This window comes from Pan troglodytes, chromosome 21, assembly GCF_028858775.2.
Source record: "Pan troglodytes isolate AG18354 chromosome 21, NHGRI_mPanTro3-v2.0_pri, whole genome shotgun sequence".
In the NCBI taxonomy this organism is placed as follows: Eukaryota; Metazoa; Chordata; class Mammalia; order Primates; family Hominidae; genus Pan; species Pan troglodytes.
This window is the reverse complement of record NC_072419.2, coordinates 31,796,625-31,816,157: the sequence shown is the minus strand read 5'-3', so window position 1 is coordinate 31,816,157 and position 19,533 is coordinate 31,796,625. Positions and strand designations below refer to the sequence as shown.

The 19,533-nt window shown below is 52.2% G+C and overlaps 1 protein-coding gene across 3 annotated transcripts in view; it reads right to left on the bottom strand.

Moving 5' to 3' along the window:
• Positions 1–19,533, bottom strand: part of PYGB (glycogen phosphorylase B) — a 51,968-nt gene that overhangs the window by 16,290 nt on the left and 16,145 nt on the right. For all 3 annotated transcript variants that reach the window (XR_010154085.1, XM_016937584.3, XM_063802623.1), the window contains exons 3-11: positions 14,312–14,390; positions 12,037–12,140; positions 7,071–7,202; positions 5,035–5,146; positions 4,466–4,548; positions 3,298–3,441; positions 2,613–2,705; positions 1,332–1,478; positions 615–778 (exon numbers count right to left, since the gene is read on the bottom strand). Coding sequence is in view for 2 of the 3 variants with exons in the window: in XM_016937584.3 (XP_016793073.1) it covers positions 615–778; positions 1,332–1,478; positions 2,613–2,705; positions 3,298–3,441; positions 4,466–4,548; positions 5,035–5,146; positions 7,071–7,202; positions 12,037–12,140; positions 14,312–14,390 (1,058 nt within the window). In the remaining variant the exon portion in view is untranslated. The remainder of the gene's footprint in view (positions 1–614; positions 779–1,331; positions 1,479–2,612; positions 2,706–3,297; positions 3,442–4,465; positions 4,549–5,034; positions 5,147–7,070; positions 7,203–12,036; positions 12,141–14,311; positions 14,391–19,533) is intronic.

The window sequence follows — 19,533 nt, the reverse complement described above, 5'->3', positions numbered from 1 at the left end:
CCGCAGGACTTCAGGGCTTGAGAAGCTGCGCTGGGTTTCCTCATAGTTACTGGGGAGGGGCCCGACACAGAAGCTTGCTGCGGGGGCCACGCACAGAGCCTGCAGCCCAGCCCCAGGCACAGAAGCCTCCGCTCCCGCTGGCTGCTGCCTGCTCAGTACTCACAGTAGGTGCTCAGCACATGCTACGTGAAAGAGTGGGAGTAATTCCTAGATCACGCCCCACCTAAGAGGGGCAAGAACAAGATCTGACCTAAGAATCCCACCTTCAAGCCCTGTCCAAGCCCTGCCAGCGGCAGGTGGACCAGTGGTGCAGAGCCTCCGACTGGACCCCCAGGAAGGCAGGGGCGCAGGAGAGCAACAGGAGACAAAGCCGTCTCCCCGTTGCCCGCAGAGCCAGATCCCTCCAGAGGCCCCCGTGTGCTGGTCGGTGAACGCACAACAAGGCGTGACCCTGACAGGGTGTTCTGGGCAGCTCTGTCATTCCCATGGAGGCAGGGGCCTAGTGGCACGGGTTGTATGCTGTATAGATGGGTCCATGTGTTTGGTGGATGGTCCTAGACGCAGGCCTGGGTGTCAGACAGAGCTGGCCCCGCTCGGGCAAGCGCCCCACTCACACCGACTGTTTCACGATCTCCGAGTGGATCCTCGCCACACCATTGACAGCATGGGACCCAATCACACACAGGTGGGCCATGTTGATCCGCTTGCAGTCCCCCTCCTCGATCACAGACATCCTGCGCAGGCGGTCCACATCCCCGGGAAACAGCGCGGCCACGTGCTGGTGCCAAAACACAGAGGCAGGTGGGTGGGCACAGGAGGCCCCACAGAGACCCAGCACTCCCCATGACCAGGGGACACTCCATGACCACCCATGGGAAGCTCTGCTGCCTCCAGGGATGTCCTGGGGCTGCAACAGCCAGACCTCCCTCAAGTGCTCCCAGCCCCAGCAGGCACCTCTGAGGCATCTCACAAGGGCCCAGGCCCAGCTCGAGGAGGAGGCTCTCGCTCACTCAACTCCCCGGCCCAGGAAAGGGCCCAGCCCAAGAAAGGGCCCAGCCCGGCCCAGGGACCCACAGGGCTGCTGTCTGAGGAAGATGGGTCTGAGGGAGAGGACGTGCAATTTAATTTACAAAGAGGAACCTAAGGCTGTGGGCCAGGCGTGGGGATCAGCCAATAGCTCTGCCAAGGGACAGCCCCCAGCCCCAAGCATCCTCTGCTGAACACAGGGTGCCTCGTTCAAGGAGTAAAGCATCTCCTCTCCCAGGCCAGGTGGGGGGCCATTGGCATGGGTGTAGCCGCCACCCTACACGGCCAGCTGGGCCCACACTCACGTCCAGGTGCCGCTGGTTGATGGCATAGATTATCTCCAGGTGCCGCGGCAGCAGCTTCTCAAACATGGACACGGGCCAGCGCTCCAAGGCCTCAGGCAGCACAGTGTGGTTGGTGTACGCACAGGTCTTCTTCGTGATTTCCCAGGCCTAGGCCATTAGAGAATGTTCCCATGTGTTTGTTTAGAAACAAGCAGCTCTCTGGCCAGTTGCCTAGGCAGGGTGAGCGTCCAGGATCCCAGGCAGATGCTGGGTACCCCAGGAAGGGCCACCGTCCCCTCTGCTCTCCAAGGTGGATCTGGAGCCCTCTGAAAGCCTGACACGCAGCCCAGAGCCCTCACTCTGCTGACGCAACCCACTGAAGTGTGACATTATGGTCCAGTGCGTGACACACACACAAATAAGACACACTCGCCTGCTACCTGGAGTCACCTTCACACTCTGCCGTCACTGGTAAACGGACAGACCACTGAGCAGTTTTCTATTTATTTCCACTAAAGTGGCCAGACATGGTGGGGAGGACACTGGTTACTACACAGACCTGCCCTATGCTGGCCAGAACTGGGGTACCCACAACAGGTACAGCCTCACCTGGAGTGCACACACCCCAAGACCAGAGAGGGGCTTGGGTTTCTACAAAACGGAGTTAAAAAAAAATTGTTTTATGGTTTCTTTTGGTTTTATTTTTCTGGGTGTGTGCTGCCACACCTGGCTTTTTTTTTTTTAGAGGTGGTGTCTTGTTGTATTGCCCAGGCTGGTATCTAACTTCCGGCCTCAAGCAACCCTCCTGCCTTGGCTTCCCGAAGCACTAGGATTACGGGTGTGAGTCACCACATTGGCCTGTTTTATGGTTCCACATGTTGATTTGGTAACGGTTAGATTAAGAAAATCCTACCACACAAACATATTTAAGTCCAAAATACACTGAATCGCGAGGGCAGGTGCATGAATAGAGCACAGAGCTCTAAACACTTAACGCTTTGGGGAGCTGTCACCAAATTTCAAGATGAGAATGCACCAACGGGAAACCCTGAGAAGTGTCACAGCCCTATCCTTATCATCTCCCCCACGCCCTGTCCCCCGCACCCTGACCCCATACTCTGGCCCCCGGAACCTCCGTCTCCTGGAACCAGACCCCTCCCACAGCTCGCGTCTCTCCTGGGCATGATGACCACACAGCTCTCCCAAGGCCAGGGAAGAGGCCCCCCAGCTCAGCTCCTTGTAGCCCTGGTCTGCACGGGCTCCAGGCTCTGGGGAGGTGCCGCCCTTTTCCTCCATGCTCACCTTGTCCCAGTCCACCTTCTCCACGTCCACCAGGATCCGCATGAGCTCGGGGATGGAGAGGGCGGGGTGGGTGTCGTTCAGCTGGATGGCCACCTGAAGGTCGCACAAGGGGTGCCATTCAGTCATTTCATCCCATGTGGGCACACACGGTTGTTGGCATACGAAGCTCCCCAACTGAAGGAGCCAGCCCAGCCCACCCCACCCCCGAGAAGCCTGGAGAACAGGGAGGGGTTCTGCGGAGGGAGCAGGGAGGACAGTCGGGCTCGCACTGTGGCAGGTGTGCGCTGTGCCCGATGTGCCTGCTGGTGAGTGCCCTACAGCTGTGTGCTCTGCTGCGGGTATGTGCTGCAGCCGGAGGGGAGGAGCCGTGGCCACCGGGGCTGGGGGCTCTCTCACTGGAACTATAGGGCTTTGTTTGGAATAACCGCATTTAGCCTGCCCAGCACATCTGACTGCACAGGAGCCTTTCACCGTGTCCCTTGCTGACCTGACTCCTAACAAGGCCGGTGGCCCTTGTTCTGGAAGGGAGGGCCCAGGTGGGATCCTGGCCCAGAATGACGAGACCCCAAGACAAGGGGCATGTGACATTCCACTCTAGCCCCTTTTGGGACATGAGAAAGCAACCTCAAGAGCCTGAAGGCGCCCAGCCCCTGGCACTGAGATCCCTCCCAGGGCCACCATGCACCTTGTCTGGGAACGTCTCGAAACAGGTTCTCACAGGGTCCCGGCAGCCGAACTTGGATGACTTGAAGCGGCGGATGATGTCCTGGAGTGTGGCGGCCACCACGAAGTACTCCTGCTTCAGCCGCAGCTCCTTCCCCTCAAAGAACTGCACACAGCAGAGCAAGCTGGAGGGTGCAGGCTGGGGGCACATGCCCCATGACCCAGTCCCAGGGCCATTCTCCTCCCCCAGGAAGCCCAGGTCAGCGACCTGGCTCAAAGGCGCAGGCAGAAGGCCGAGAGGAGCCCAGCCCAGCTGCCTGACACTGGGGCCTGCCTGTGTGCCCTCAGGTCACTGAGGAAGGTAACCCCGCCTGTGGGACACACCCCGGGACACAGTGTCCATCCGTCAGGAGAAGTACAGTGCCAGTGCTGCTCAGGAGCTGCACTGTCCAAGCACAGGCCTTCTGGAACATTCTGTACCTGGGGCTTGGGGTCTGCCAACAGTCTCATGGGGACAGGGGAGTGCACTCTTTGATGAGCCTTCCGGCACCCAGGCCTTTGCTCCTGTGTGCACAGGTTACTTTCATAAAACAAAAAGCTCACTTTTAAACATGCTCTGCCCACTAGGGCATCTTCTAAGGACTTGTCAGGCAACAACAACAAAAAGAAAGCCACTGGGCACTAAATGCAGGTGGCAGTGGGGAACATGGCTGCGACACCATCACCTAGTATGGGAAGGGCATGTGCCAAGGACCTTTCAAATGTCCCCAGGCATCAATGCCAAGTAGGCGCTACAGTCCCCCGGACAGACAGATCACCTGCTTGGGGAAGTGGCACTGCAGGCTAGAACAGCACACAGACTGGAGGGCTGACGGGCTGCAGCTGGCCCCAAGGAGCGGCTGTGTGTTTATGAGGGGAGTGGATAAGAGGGGAAGGTGGCAGAGAGTGTCCTCGGAGAGAGGTCCACAGAGCTGCCAAGAGGCACACGAAGAGCCGCTTGGGCTTTATGGAGGACAGTGCACCCTCTCCTCCCCAAGGGCATCGTGTGTGCACCTAAGGCGAGAGGGCCACCAGGTGGCTGCTTGCCAAGGCCAACAGCAGGCCCCACTGGGGAGCCTGGCCTGCCAGCCCACCTCTCTATGCCAGAAAGCGATACGGCCTGAACAAGAGTGCCCAGGCCAGCTACTCACGTTATCGTTTGGATACAGGACCCTGGAGATGTTCTCAGCCAAGTTCCGGTCCAGGACCGCCTCGATGTAGTCTCCCACGTTGACTAAGAAGAAATGGAGCGGGGTCAACACACACATGCCTCCTGGCACCAGTACCGCAACCGCTCAGGGGCCTACTTGCAAAGGCCAAGGAAACTCGCTCGAGCACAGGACTCCCCCAGCCGCTGCATTACTTCCCCTCACCCCCACCCCTGGAGGTAAACGTGATCCCTCCTGCAGCTCCCCTATGTACCGCACACAACTCCATCCCCCTCACTCCTCCCCAAGGGCACATGATCTGCACAAGCTGACCCTGGGTGCCCAGGGCCCAGGTGTCTTGGTTGCTCTGCCTGTAGGCCCTTCCCGGGCAGGCCCCACACACAGGTAAGCTGCACCAGCCTCGCTCTTCACTGGGACGCAGGGACACCCTAAAGGAGGGCCGCGCGGCCTCCAGGACAGTGAGCCACAGGGCGCGGTAAAGGTTGTGGGCGAGGGTGTCCGGGACCAGCCACCCACATGGACACAAGGGTGCCAAGAACCACGGAACGTACAGTCCTGCAGCTTGAAGTCGTTGGGAGCCTTGGCAGACCACAGCCGCATGGTGTTGACGGTGTTGTTCTTGTAGCCGGGCACCGGGGTGTCGTAGGGCATGGCCAGCACCACCTGGCCACAAAACGGGTTGCTCAGGACGGAGTGGCAAGGGCCCCCGCCGGCCCCTGCGCCTCTCCCCGGCCCAGCCTCCTCCTGGGCACCTGGCGCCCTGCTGGCCCCCCACCGTCTCCCCCTTCTGCCCAAACACATCCACCCAGCCCGTGCTCGGCACCACAGTCTCCGTCCGCGCCCTCCCCTGTGGTGCCCACATTGTCATCCTGAGAGGACCACCCGCCCCACCACCCTCCCCAGACCAGACCTATCTTCTCACTTCACCTTCCTCAGGAATGGCTTTGACTGAAGAATCATCCCCATCCCGACTCCCTGAGGTGCTGCAGCACCAACCCCCACCTCCCTCCTTACCCTCTGCCCTCCGTGCCTCCCCTCCTCAGTCAACTCTGCTCTAGCAACTCCAACATGCAGATGCTTGCCCCGCAGATCACCTCTCTCAGCTCCACTTGCGGGAAGGTTGCTCCTGCAGCTGCCTTGCCTGCTACCCTCGATGTTCCCAGCCCCCCAGCACAATCCCAGCTGCGCTCCCTCCACACCAGCCTGGCTCCCTCTCTCCTTGACAAGCCCCCAGGTTCCCCTGCATCCAGAGACATCAGCTCCGCTCCCACCAAGGGCAGGAGGGGGCTCACAAAGCTGAGGCTCACCTGTGGTCCCAGCTCCCCGGCAGGCGCACTCAGGGATGCTTGGGTTCATCCCGGCACACACGTGCCTGTGGCACTGCCAGTCAGCTCTGACAGCCACACAGGCGGCGCACCGGGGCCACCAAGACTAAAACCCCAGTATCCCTTTCCCTTCCTCTCTCCTGTCAACCCTTGCCCCTGCCCCACAAGGCGACACCCAAGTGAGCGACAAGTCCCCGCCAAGGCATTCTAGCCCCTTCCATCCTGGCCAGGCCTCGGGGCTAAGCCCATCTTCACAGCCTGCCTGGAATGTCCCGGTTCTCCAGCATCCCCACTCACACTGACATGCTCATCCACAAACACATCTACAGCGCCGGTCCCCTGCCCTGCTTTTGCAAGTTAAATACAACTTTTCAGGGCATTTTCAGCCTCCATGGCATGGCCCCAGCCACTCGAAGCCCATGTATTTGATTTAAAACTGTGTCCTACAAAGTCAGGACAACTCCCTCTACACACCAGTGACCACCCAGCCTCCAGGCTCTCCTGTTATTGCCTGTCCTTCTCCATCACAGGTGGCTGAGTCTCACCAATGCCCCCACGTTCTCCTGCAGCCTCTCCTGCCAGCCCCTGCTCTGCCCCAGTCATCCCGGCTTCCAGCTGCCCTGAGCCTGGACTGGTTGCTCCCTCACGTGGCCTCTGCGTGCCTGGCACCCGTCGCTGCCGAGCACTCTAGGCTCTTGCCCTGATTCCCCATCAGCACCCTGCTGGGCAGGAGGGCCTGGCCCCATCCCCGGATGTCACCCAGGCCTCGCACACACTCCAGGGGCTCTGACAGTTGACGCTTTGAGAGCCATGGGCCACGTATGGCGCCAGGAGGCCAAGCAAGCTTGTCATGTGCTCCACAGAGATAGTGGGAGCTGTTTTCGCCCACCCTGGGGGTCCGTGCCCCCATCCCATCAGAACACCCTCCTGCCTGCCCTTAAGCAGCAGGGTTCTCGTGAGCATCTGGCTGTGAGTGGACACGCCCAGCTGCATTCTTAGCCCCAACACACAGCTCCTGCCCAGCGGGGCTTCCCCCATGGAGTCTCGCTGCTGTGCTCAGCGCTTCCACTGTTTGGGAAGCTCCCATCAAAGTGTAAGAGACTGGGGAGTGAGGAGAATAAACCTCCCCCGGCTTTTACCTTAAGTCCTCCAGGGAGGCAGCAAGCCCCCCAAGCCAAAAGAAGCTGAGCTGTCTACAAATGAGCCGCAGCAGCCCCCTCACCTGGCTCCAGCCTTGCCTGCAGACATTTCAGCCCAGGTACCTGTGTGTCCAGCCACTTCACGCCGTCGGGGGTGTGCTCCACGCGTCCGTAGAAGTGCACGGGAAGCATATACTCGGGCCGCGCTTTCTCCCAGGGGTTGCCGTAGCGCAGCCAGTCATCAGCCTCCTCTACCTGGAAAGAAGCCAGCTGTGAGGGCACCCTCAGCGCAGATGTCCCAGGCCACCGCCCTGTCCTGGACCCAGCAGACCGTGCGGTCGAGATCACACAGTGCCTGGCACTGAAATTTACCTACAGCCACTTACCAGGTCGGGATTCCCACTTCTGGCGAAGCCCACGTGGGTAAAATGAACACAGTGGACACTAAAGTAACAAACTCAAAATTTAGAAACACGTGCCCAAAAAGAAAGACACTAAGAACCACTGACTGACACATGCTCCGATCTGGATGGAGCTTGAAAAACCTACACTCAGTGAAAGAGGCCAGACAAAAACACCACGCATCACACGAGGCTATTTACAGGAAAATGTTCAGAACAAGCACCCGCACAGAGACAGAAAGCGGGTGAGAGGCTGTCAGGGGCTGGGTGTGACTGCAAATTGGTGCAGGGCTTCTTTCTGGAGTGATGAAAATGTTCTCAAGATAGACAGTGGGGACGGTTATCCACCTCTGAATATACTGAAATCGACTCTCTATTTCAATAAAGCTGTTATAGAAGAATCACTAGAAGACATTGCTTTGACGGGGACACACTGGCCAGGCGGAGGCTCACGCCTACAGTCCCAGCACTCTGGGAAGCCAGGGTGGGAGGATTGCTTCAGCCCACAAGGTCGAAGCTGCAGTGAGCTATGACTGTACCACTGCACTCCAGCCTGGGCGACAGGGCAGGACCTATCTCTAAAAAAAAATTATTAAATTAAATTTAAAAAAGAAAGAAAGTGACGCTGCAAATCCGCAAGTGCTGGGGCCAAGTTGGCAGCTGGCAGTGAGGACGCCCTGGATGCATCCAGGAAGACAAGCTGTTCCGGGAGGGCTTCCAAGAAGAAGCTTATTCCCAGAATCTGTGCCCAGTGGCACTCGAGACGAGTAACTACATAAAACCAATCCCCACACTAAAAGCGGCCCTGCAGATTCGAGCCACCCTTGCACAGAAGCACTAGGGGGCTGCTTTACCACCACGTGACAGAGTAACTCCATCTGGTACAGCAGCAAGGGCGGATTCTGAAGTCTCAATTACTAAAACTGAAATGAGATCAAGTCTCTTCTCTTCAGAATGAACAGGCAGCCCTAGTATGCTACACTGAGGGATTTCCTCTTCATGGTTCCTACACAGACGCCAAGAGTCACGAGCAAGACTGTCTGGGCTGTGCTCTTCCGGAGGCCCCTCCGCACAGCAGGCACCTCCCCATGGTACTCCCAGCAAGACCCTTCTGGTGGCGTCTCCTTGTCCGCTGTGAGATTCCCCAACACCAGGGCCTGGCCATCTGCAGAGTTAGTCCAGGAGTCGTCGGCAGAAGCAACAGCTTCCCACATACAAAGGCAGCCTGAGTCTCCCTTGCAGGGCCTCCCTGCCCCCTCGGCCAGGGTGCCAAGCAGGCTGGCCTGCGGCCCCTCTGGCCACATGCTGCTGGCCAACCCTGCCTGTATTTACTTCTTCCATGGCTAAAGCCAACTAAAAACCCACTGAATCTGAACAGTTCCCATGAAAAGGGGATGGGAGGAGGGGTGAGCTTCACTTACTGATCATCCTAAACTATCACACAAAGTTGCAAGAGTTACAGGAACGAGGACCACCAGAAGGAAAAATGTCTCCCTGGTAAAACAAAAACCACCACCAATACCTTCCTGCTGGAAACCCTAACACCAGCTAGGCGAAGGGGAGCCTCTGAGCTTCTGCCTTATAAACCCACACGTGACATGGGGACTGCTGGGGGCCAGAAAGAATCAGAGCATCAACACGTGCATGGACTGGACTGCCCTGGAGCTCAGGCACGCGGAGGGCTGGGGCAGAGCTGTCCGGAGGCAGTGGAGAAAGGCGCCTTTCTAAGGTTGCAGAGGGCATCTCCACAAATCAAGCAATGGATCCGAGTCCGTTTTAGGTTACTTTTAGCCATTTCTTTTCTTTACCAACATTTTATTATGAGCGTTTTCAAACATGCAGAAACATTATGCACCCACACCTAGGTGCTGTAAATGGTCTGTTGTTTCTCCGTCCACCAATCCATTGATTTTGGGGTGCATTTAAAGCAAGCTGCAGATATGAGTCCACATTCCCACTAAACACATGGCTGTGCGTGTCATGGACAGCAGCTCCTTGCGTTTATGTTTTGGGTTAATTTCTCTATGGTGAGATACATGAGTCTTACAGACGCCATGGATGAGCCCTGGAGGCTGCACCTGCCATTGAGGCCCAACCCCCCTTGCCACTCCCGCCCCAGGGATATCTCTACTACCCGTCATGCACACATTCATTGGGGTTGTACACTCTGATGCTACAAATCTTTTGATTCTAATCCCAGACCAGCTTTATTTGTGACTTTTAGGCCCCAAATGATATTAAATAAACCATTTTCTAACCGAATGGAATAGTGGTGACTTTCATTCTGAGGCACATGGGAAGGGAGCTGCTCGCCAGGGAGGAGGAGGTTGCATTTTAAGACCACGCCCTCCTCCCGGCCATGGTCTCAACCATCTCACTTAGCTGTAGTGTGAGGCTTCAAGATCGAGGCTCACTCCTTCCAAGGGCCACTGTACTATGCAGAGTCCAGCCTCTAACCCCAAGGACACTGTCCCCTCACTGGGGTCAGGGAGTGAAGGGAGAAGGTGGGAGCAAAAGCTACAACTGCTCTTCTAACTACTTAGGGCCAACATCCCACTGAGGCTGACCCCAAAAGTACAACCCTGCACTCTGCATTTTGGTGCAGAGGGTCACCAGAGTGACCCTCACTGCCCGGCTGCTACTGGCCCTGTCTGGGAGCTGCTGTAAGGCTCACCCAGGATTCTGTGTCCTGCACGCCCCAACTTCCCTGTCACCAGGCAGAGGCAGCTGGCAAAAAGCTCACACAGGGCCCAGGCTCTCCCAGGCCATGTGGACCAAGAAGCCGGAGCAAGGGAGCTACCCTGACCTGCTCCACATTGCCCTGGCCGGCCTGCAGTCCCCCGGCGGGGGCGTGGGAAGTATAAAAAGACAAACTGCAAGTGCTGCCATTTTATTGTGTGAACGAGAGCTGGAAACCAATGAAGAAATGAAATCTCCATCTCCCTCTCCCCCTCCCCGTCTCCGTCTCCCCCCAGTCTCCCTCTCCCTCTCTTGCCATGGTCTCCCTCTGATGCCCCGCCGAAGCTGGACTGTAATGCTGCCATCTCGGCTCACTGCAACCTCCCTGCCTGATTCTCCTGCCTCAGCCTGCCGAGTGCCTGCGATTGCAGGCGTGCGCTGCCACGCCTGACTGGTTTTCGTATTTTTTTGGTGGAGACAGGGTTTCGCTGTGTTGGCCGGGCTGGTCTCCAGCTCCTAACCGCGAGTGATCCGCCAGCCTCGGCCTCCCGAGGTGCCGGGATGGCAGACGGAGTTGCGTTCACTCAGTGCTCAATGGTGCCCAGGCTGGAGTGCAGTGGCGTGATCTCGGCTCCCTACAACCTCCACCTCCCAGCTGCCTGCCTTGGCCCCCCAAAGTGCCAAGATTGCAGCCTCTGCCCGGCCGCCACCCCGTCTGGGAAGTGAGGAGCGTCTCTGCCTGGCCGCCCATCGTCTGGGATGTGAGGAGCCTCTCTGCCTGGCTGCCCAGTCTGGAAAGTGAGGAGCGTCTCTGTCCGGCTGCCATCCCATCTAGGAAGTGAGGAGCGTCTCTGCCCGGCCGCCCATCGTCTGAGATGTGGGGAGCGCCTCTGCCCTGCTGCCCCGTCTGGGATGTGAGGAGCGTCTCTGCCCGGCCGCCCCGTCTGAGAAGTGAGGAGACCCTCTGCCTGGCAACCGCCCCGTCTGAGAAGTGAGAAGCCCCTCCGCCCGGCAGCCACCCCGTCTGAGAAGTGAAGAGCCCCTCCGCCCGGCAGCCACCCCGTCTGGGAAGTGAGGAGCGTCTCCGCCCGGCAGCCACCCCGTCCGGGAGGGAGGTGAGGGGGTCAGCCCCCCGCCTGGCCAGCCGCCCCGTCCGGGAGGTGAGGGGCGCCTCTGCCTGGCCGCCCCTACTGGGAAGTGAGGAGCCCCTCTGCCCGGCCAGCCGCCCCATCCGGGAAGGAGTTGGGGGGGTCAGCCCCCCGCCCAGCCAGCCGCCTCGTCCGGGAGGGAGGTGGGGGGGTCAGCCCCCCACCCCGCCAGCCGCCCCGTCCGGGAGGGAGGTGGGGGGGTCAGCCCCCCGCCCGGCCAGCCGCCCTGTCTGGGAGGTGAGGGGCACCTCTGCCCGGCCGCCCCTACTAGGAAGTGAGGAGCCCCTCTGCCCGGCCACCACCCCGTCTGGGAGGTGTACTCAACAGCTCATTGAGAACAGGCCATGATGACAATGGCGGTTTTGTGGAATAGAAAGGGGGGAAAGGTGGGGAAAAGATTGAGAAATCGGATGGTTGCCGTGTCTGTGTAGAAAGAGGTAGACATGGGAGACTTTTCATTTTGTTCTGTACTAAAAAAAATTCTTCTGCCTTGGGATCCTGTTGATCTGTGACCTTACCCCCAACCCTGTGCTCTCTGAAACATGTGCTATGTCCACTCAGGGTTGAATGGATTAAGGGTGGTGCAAGATGTGCTTTGTTAAACAGATGCTTGAAGGCAGCATGCTCGTTAAGAGTCATCGCCACTCCCTAATCTCAAGTACCCAGGGACACAAACACTGCGGAAGGCCGCAGGGTCCTCTGCCTAGGAAAACCAGAGACCTTTGTTCACTTGTTTATCTGCTGACCTTCCCTCCACTATTGTCCTGTGACCCTGCCAAATCCCCCTCTGCGAGAAACACCCAAGAATGATCAATAAAAAAAAAAAAAAAAAAAAAAAAAAAGAAATGAAATCTCACCCACCTGCCAGCCATTGACAATCTTCTGGTTAAAAATCCCAAATTCATAGCGGATTCCATAGCCGTATGCTGCCAGGCCCAAGGTGGCCATTGAGTCAAGGAAACACGCTGAAAAAATCAATCACAGATCAGTCAGAATCGAAGGCACGGCACCAAGATCCCATGCGGAGGCAGCCCACAGGGCGCAAGGCAGAAATTCAGAGGGGATCACACTGACTTCAGGCTTCACTGAGAGGAAAACTGGAGCCCTCAGCCTCTCCATGAGAGCCTGGGGCCACACGCAGAAGACATCAACGTGGTGGCTACTCGAAGGGCGTGGGAGGATGGGGGGGATGAAGAATCCTAGAGAACTCGGCCAGGCCTGGAACCTCTCCAAGCACGAAGCCCCCCACTGCCCCACTCTCAGACATCCCAGTTGAGGCTGAGGCCTTGCCAATCCCTTGCACGTTCCACTGAAACCCAGGCTGTTCTGACAGCAGGGACACATCAACACGTCAAGCCTCACCCTACTCCTGAGTGAAGCCGGCACAGCAGTGGCAGCTGGCCGCATATAAATCAATGTCCACCTGTGCAAACACCACAGTACCAGGGGCCCCAAGGCGCTATAGCACATGTCATTAAATCCAGCCCTTGTTCCAATCAAAACGTCTTGAAAGAAAAACAAAACAAAACAATGTTTTGAATAAAGATTTAGAGGCCAGGAGTGGTGGCTCACACCTGTGATCCCAGCACTTTGGGAAGCCGAGGTGGGAGGATCGCTTGAGTCCAGGAGTTTGAGACCAGCCTGGGCAACATAGTGAGACCCTGTCTCTATAAAAAATACAATTAGCTGTGCATAGTGACGCATGCCTGTGGTCCCAGCTACTCGGGAGGCTGGGGTTGGGGGATTGCTTGAGCCCAAGAGGTTGAGGCTGCAGTGAGCCAAGATTGTGCCAGTGCACTCCAGCCTGGGCACAGTGAGATGCAACCTTATTAAAACTTCAGGATTGGCTGGGTGTGGTGGCTCATGCCTGTAATCCCAACACTTTAGGAGGCTGAGGTGGGCAGATCACGAGGTCAGGAGATTGAGACCATCCTGGCTAATACGGTGAAACCCCGTCTCTACTAAAAATACAAAAAATTAGCCAGGCATGGTGGCGGGCACCTGTAGTCCCAGCTACTTGGGGAGGCTGAGGCAGGAGAATGGCGTGAAACCGGGAGGCGGAGCTTGCAGTGAGCCGAGATCGCCCACTGCACTCCAGCCTGGCCGATGGAGTGAGACTCCATCTCAAAAAAAAACAAAAACAAAAACAAAAAAACCTCAGGATTAAAAAAATCAAAAACACACCCACCTGGAACACTAGTAACTAAAATAAAATGCCCAATCCAGGGAACACACAGATGCCTGTCAGGCCCTCTGCTGAGGGAGAGGGATGATGGAGCCTCGCGGACTCTTGTTCTGGGGACTCGCCTGCAGCAGGGAAGCACATCAAGCCATGGCGGGCTCAGTGCTGCCTGGGTCTGTGGGTACAGGACCCTGTGGGCAGAAGGCAAAGGCTCTACTCATATCTGGCCATGGAGAAGGATGGAGGGAGAAGGCAAGGGGCAGGCAAGGTGACTGGGAAAGCCCAAGGACCTGGAACACCCCAAAAGGAAGCAGGTCTCGGGGCCGGGGAGGGAGCAGTCCATAGTCTCCAGCTTGGAGGTGAGATGTGCGGTGAATGGCCACCCCTGGGGCTGTCAGGAGATGGGGACAAAAGAGGCTGGAGATTCCCTTGAGCGTAGGAAGCCCAGTTTTGCATTTGATGAAAAGGGACCTCACAGGAAGACGGTCGTGACCCATCACATGTCACAAAGGCCGGGAGGTGGAGAGGGCTGAAGACCCTCAAAGCCCTGTTATTTCAAGGCAATCTGCTGACTGTATCAGAGTTGAAACTGCCTGCTGCAAGCAGGGCCACGTTCAGAAATCATCTTTCCATCCTTTGGGCTGTCTGCCAATCACTGGCTCTTGTGCCCTGGAAAGTGGTCAGCATTATCGGGAGCCCCTCCCAACACCAGCTTACTCCATGCTGGCAAGATTGGTCTTCGTGATAATGATGACACGTCCCTTGTGTGAAAGAAAACATACATTTTCCCCCTTTCCCCCCAATAGTGGCAAGATTTCAATCTGAAGAACACACTGGCCCATCCACTCAAAGCCAATTTACCCTGAGGCCAATTTACCTGACCCTGGCCTCACCACGTGGCCTCCAACCAAGCCAACGGGTCCGAGAGAGCTCCTCCTGGATGGGGCAACTTACCTGCCAGCCTCCCCAGGCCTCCATTCCCAAGGCCAGCATCTTCTTCTATCTCCTCGAGTTCCTCCAAGTCTAACCCCAACTGCAAACAAAAACACAGGCAGCATTTTAATGTTACTCAATATTTTCCCTTGAATGACAGGCTGAAAGATGTGTAAGTCTTGTGAGCTTACGCTAAAAGTTAGAGTCTGGGTTCTGTTAGACTTGAAAATCCAATGTTAAAATTTGATGTTAAATCAATGCATGGAAATGAAAGTTTCCAAATATTTCAAAAACATTTATTGCCAGGTAGTTAACCTATTAACAGTGAACAAATTATAACATGTATCCTAAAAATGAAACCAATGGTTCTGTCATTCTCTAATTTCACATGGGCTAAAGATATTTACGTGACATATTTTTAAACTAAAACCTAAAAGCACTTTCCCTGTGGTGATTCCAATTGTATTCAAACAATGTCATGCTAAAAATTAGAGAAAAAGCAATAAAATCACGATTGACACTTAAAGCCATTCCAGAAGCCGAACTCAGTACTCTCATTATGGCATATGGATAAATATTCCATTAATCTGGCTTTAGTGCACGAACTTGACAAATTGCTCACATTACCTGGACTGGTAGACTTTAAACTTTTTGGTCTCAGAAGGATCCAAAGAGCTTTTGTTGATTTGAATTACATATATTGATATTTATCAAATTACAAATTAAAATGCAGACCTTTTTAAAGTATACATATGAATTCATTTAAAAATAATAAACCCAATACATGTTAACATAAACAACAAAGTTTAATTAAAAAAAAAAAGGACATTTTTGAAACCAAAAAAATATCCATTGAGAAGAGTGGTAGTATTTTAAATAACAACAGCAAAGTTACAAATGATTTAGTATACACTAAGTCAACTGAATGATATTGACACATACAGTAATTTGATTCAGGGTAAAATTTCAAATTACTGTGACTTGAACTTAATTCCTAAAGCAATTTCAAAGGGTACATTCCACCAACAATACTTTGGATATAGGGAGGGGGGTGCTAGGATTTACTCAATAATGCATTACTGGCTCAAAGTTAAGAAATAAGTTTAACTACAACATAACCAACCAGAAAACTTCTAAGTTTATGGTCTAAACTTAACCAACCATAAAACCTCTTGTTCATAAAAAATCTATTAAATTCAAAAATCCATTAAATTTTTAAAAAATCTCTACATATTTTTCTAAAGATAGGCTACGAGTCAACATAATCAAAGATGTTTAGTTCCTTCCTGTTTTTAAATTGAGTGCCTACAGCACACTCATCCTACCTAGGAGGGCAAATGTCACCTTGATTTTGTGAGCATTCGAGAAAGACATAAAAAGGCTGGGTGCGGTGGCTCAAGCCTGTCATCCCAACACTTTAGGAAGCCAAGGTGGGAGGATCGTTTGAGCTTAGAAGTTCAAGACCAGCCTGGGCAACATAATGAGATGTCTCTACTAAAAATAAAAAATAAATTAGCTGGGTACGGTGGTGCACGCCTACAGTCCCAGCTACTCGGGAGGCTGAGGCGGAAGGATGGCTTGAGCCCGGGAGGTTGAGGCTACAGTGAGCCGTGATTATATCACTGCACTCCAGCCTGGGTGACAGAGCAAGACCCTGTCTCAACAACAACAACGACACAAAAAGTAGCTGACAAAGTCCAAAACTCTGCTGCAGTGGGCTTCTGAACTGAAGACAGAAAAAGAGCACTGCAGTACACCCAATAACCTTTATCTCTTTATTGAGATATAATTCATTAACCATAAAATTCGCCTTTTAGAAGTGTATGTTCACAGAGATGTGCAACCATCACCACTAATTCCAAACCATCATACCAAAAAGCAGCCCCGTGCCCATCAGCAGTCATAACCTATTTCCCCTGCCTCTGTCAATCACTGATCTACTCTCCATCTCTATGGATCTACCTATTTTGGATATTTCATGGCTTCTTCCAATAAGCATGTTTTCAAGCTTCATCCATGTTGTGCCATGTGTCAGCCCTTCCCGTCTTTGTACTGCTGTATACTATTCCATTGTATGGCTAAGCCCACATTTTGTTTACCTACCCTATCAACTGATAAACATTTGGATGTTTCCACTTTTGGCTGTTATGAATAATGCTGCTGTGAAATTCATATACAGTTTTTCATGTAGACATATGTTTTCATTTCTCTGAGGCCTGTACCATGGAATGGAATTGCTAGGCTACATGAGAATTCTATGCTTAACTTTTTTAGTAACTGGCAGACTATTTTCCAAAGTGACTGCAAGATTTGACAGTCACACCAACTGCTCTATATCCTCACCAACACTTGTTCTCTGTGTTTATGATTATAGCCATTCTTGTGGGAATACAGCGGCGTCTCATTGTGGTTTTGATTTGCATTTCCCTCATAGCTAATCACATTTAGCATCTTTTTGTGCTATGTGGATATCATCTTTGGAGAAACATCCAAGTCTTTTTGTCCATTTTTCAATTGGGTTGTCTTTTTGTGGTTGTCAGAGTTCTTTACATATATTCTGGATACTAGACTCTTATCAGATTTAGGATTTATAAATATTTACTCTCATTTTGTAGTTGTCTTTATTTAATGCACAAAAGTTTTTAATTTTGATGAAGTCCAATGTATCTATTTTTTCTTTCGTTGCTTGGGTTTTTGGTGTCATATCTAAGAAATCATTCTAATCCAAGGTCATGAAGATTGATCCCTATATATTTTTCTAAAAGTTGTATTCTTTTAGCTCTTACATTTAGGTCTTTGAGCCATTTTGAGCTAATTTTTGTATGTAATGTGAGGTAGGGGTTCAATTTCATTTATTTGCATGTAGATATCCAAATATCCCAATACCATTTGTTGAAAAGACATCGTTCTCCACTGAATTTTTTGGTACCTATTTCCTTTAAAAAAAAATCAATTGATCTATATGACACCAAACTTACAGGCAACAAAAGGAAAAATAGACAAACTAGACTTCATAAAAATTAAAAACTTTTGTGAATCAAAAGATACTATCAGCCAGGTGCGGTGGCACACGCCTGAAATCCCAGCACTTTGGGAGGCCAAGGCGGGCAGATCACTTGAGGTCAGGAGTTTGAGAACAGCCTGACCAACATGGTGAAACCTCATCTTTATATATAGAGTAATATAATATATACTATCAACACAGTAAAAAGACAAGCCATAGAATGGGAGAAAATATCCACAAATCACATATCTGATAAGCTATTAATATCTAGGACAAATAGAGAATTCTTAAAATTCAACAACAAAAATCAGCCGGGCACGGTGGCTCACGCCTGTAATCCCAGCACTTTGGAAGGCCAAGGCGGGTGGATCACAAGGTCAGGAGATCAAGACCATCCTGGCTAACATGGTGAAACCCTGTCTCTACTAAAAATACAAAAAAATTAGCCGGGCATGGTGGCAGGTGCCTGCAGTCCCAGCTACTCGGGAGACTGAGGTAAGAGAATGGTGTGAACCCGGGAGGTGAAGCCTGCAGTGAGCCGAGATCATGCCACTGCCCTCCAGCCTGGGCGACAGAGCAAGACTCCATTTCAAAAAAAAAAAAAAAAAAAAAATTCAACAACAAAAAAACAAACAACCTGATTTAAAATGAGTAAATGAATTGAATAGGCTTTTCTTCAAACAAGATATACAAATGGCCCACAAGCACGTGAAAAGATGCTCAGCATCATTAGTTATCAGGAACATGCAAATAAAAACTATAACATACCATTTTACACCCATTTAGAATGACTACTGTCAAAAAACAGAAAAGAAGCATTGGTGAGGATGTAGAGAAACTGGAGCTCTTGTGTCCTTTTGGTAGGAATGTAAAATGGTGCTACTGCTGTGGAAAACATTTTGGTGGTTCCAAAAAAAATTAAGAATGGAACTGCCATATGATCCAGCAATTCCATTTCTAGGTATCTCAGCTTTCTACATATGGCTAGCCAGTTTTCCCAGCACCATTTATTAAATAGGGACTCCTTTCCCCATTGCTTGCTTTTGTCAGGTTTGTCAAAGATCAGATGGTTGTAGATGTGTGGTATTATTTCTGAGGGCTCTACTCTGTTCCATTGGTCTATATCTCTGTTTTGGTACCAGTACCATGCTGTTTTGGTTACTGTAGCCTTGTAGTATAGTTTGAAGTCAGGTAGCGTGATGCCTCCAGCTTTCTTCTTTTGGCTTAGGATTGACTTGGCGATGCGGGCTCTTTTTTGGTTCCATATGAACTTTAAAGTAGTTTTTTCCAGTTCTGTGAAGAAAGTCATTGGTAGCTTGATGGGGATGGCATTGAATCTATAAATTACCTTGGGCAGTATGACCATTTTCAAGATATTGATTCTTCCTATCCATGAGCATGGAATGTTCTTCCATTTGTTTGTGTCGTCCTTTATTTCCCTGAACAGTGGTTTGTAGTTCTCCTTGAAGAGGTCCTTCACATCCCTTCTAAGTTGGATTCCTAGGTATTTTATTCTCTTTGAAGCAATTGTGAATGGGAGTTCACTCATGATTTGGCCCTCTGTTTGTCTGTTTATTGGTGTATAGGAATGCTTGTGATTTTTGTACATTGATTTTGTATCCTGAGACTTTGCTGAAGTTGCTTATCAGCTTAAGGAGATTTGGGGCTGAGATGATGGGGTTTTCTAAATATACAAATATGTCATCGGCAAACAGGGATAATTTGACTTCCTCTTTTCCTCACTGAATACCCTTTATTTCTTTCTCCTGCCTGAATGCCCTGGCCCGAACTTCCAACACTATGTTGAATAGGAGTAGTGAGAGAGGGCATCCGTCTTCTGCCAGTTTTCAAAGGGGATGCTTGCAGTTTTTGCCCATTCACTATGATATTGGCTGTGGGTATGTCATAAATAGCTCTTATTATTTTGAGATATGTTCCATCAATACCTAGTTTATTGAGAGTTTTTGGCATGAAGTGCTGTTGAATTTTGTTGAAGGCCTTTTCTGCATCAATTGAGATAATCATATGGTTTGTCTTTGATTCTGTTTATATGATGGATTACGTTTGTTGATTTGCATACATTGAACCAGCCTTGCATCCCAGGGATGAACCCCACTTGATCATGGTGGATAAGCTTTTTGATGTGCTGCTGGATTTGGTTTGCCAGTATTTTACTGATGATTTTTGCATCGATGTTCATCAGGGATATTGGTCTAAAATTCTCTTTTTTGGTTGTGTC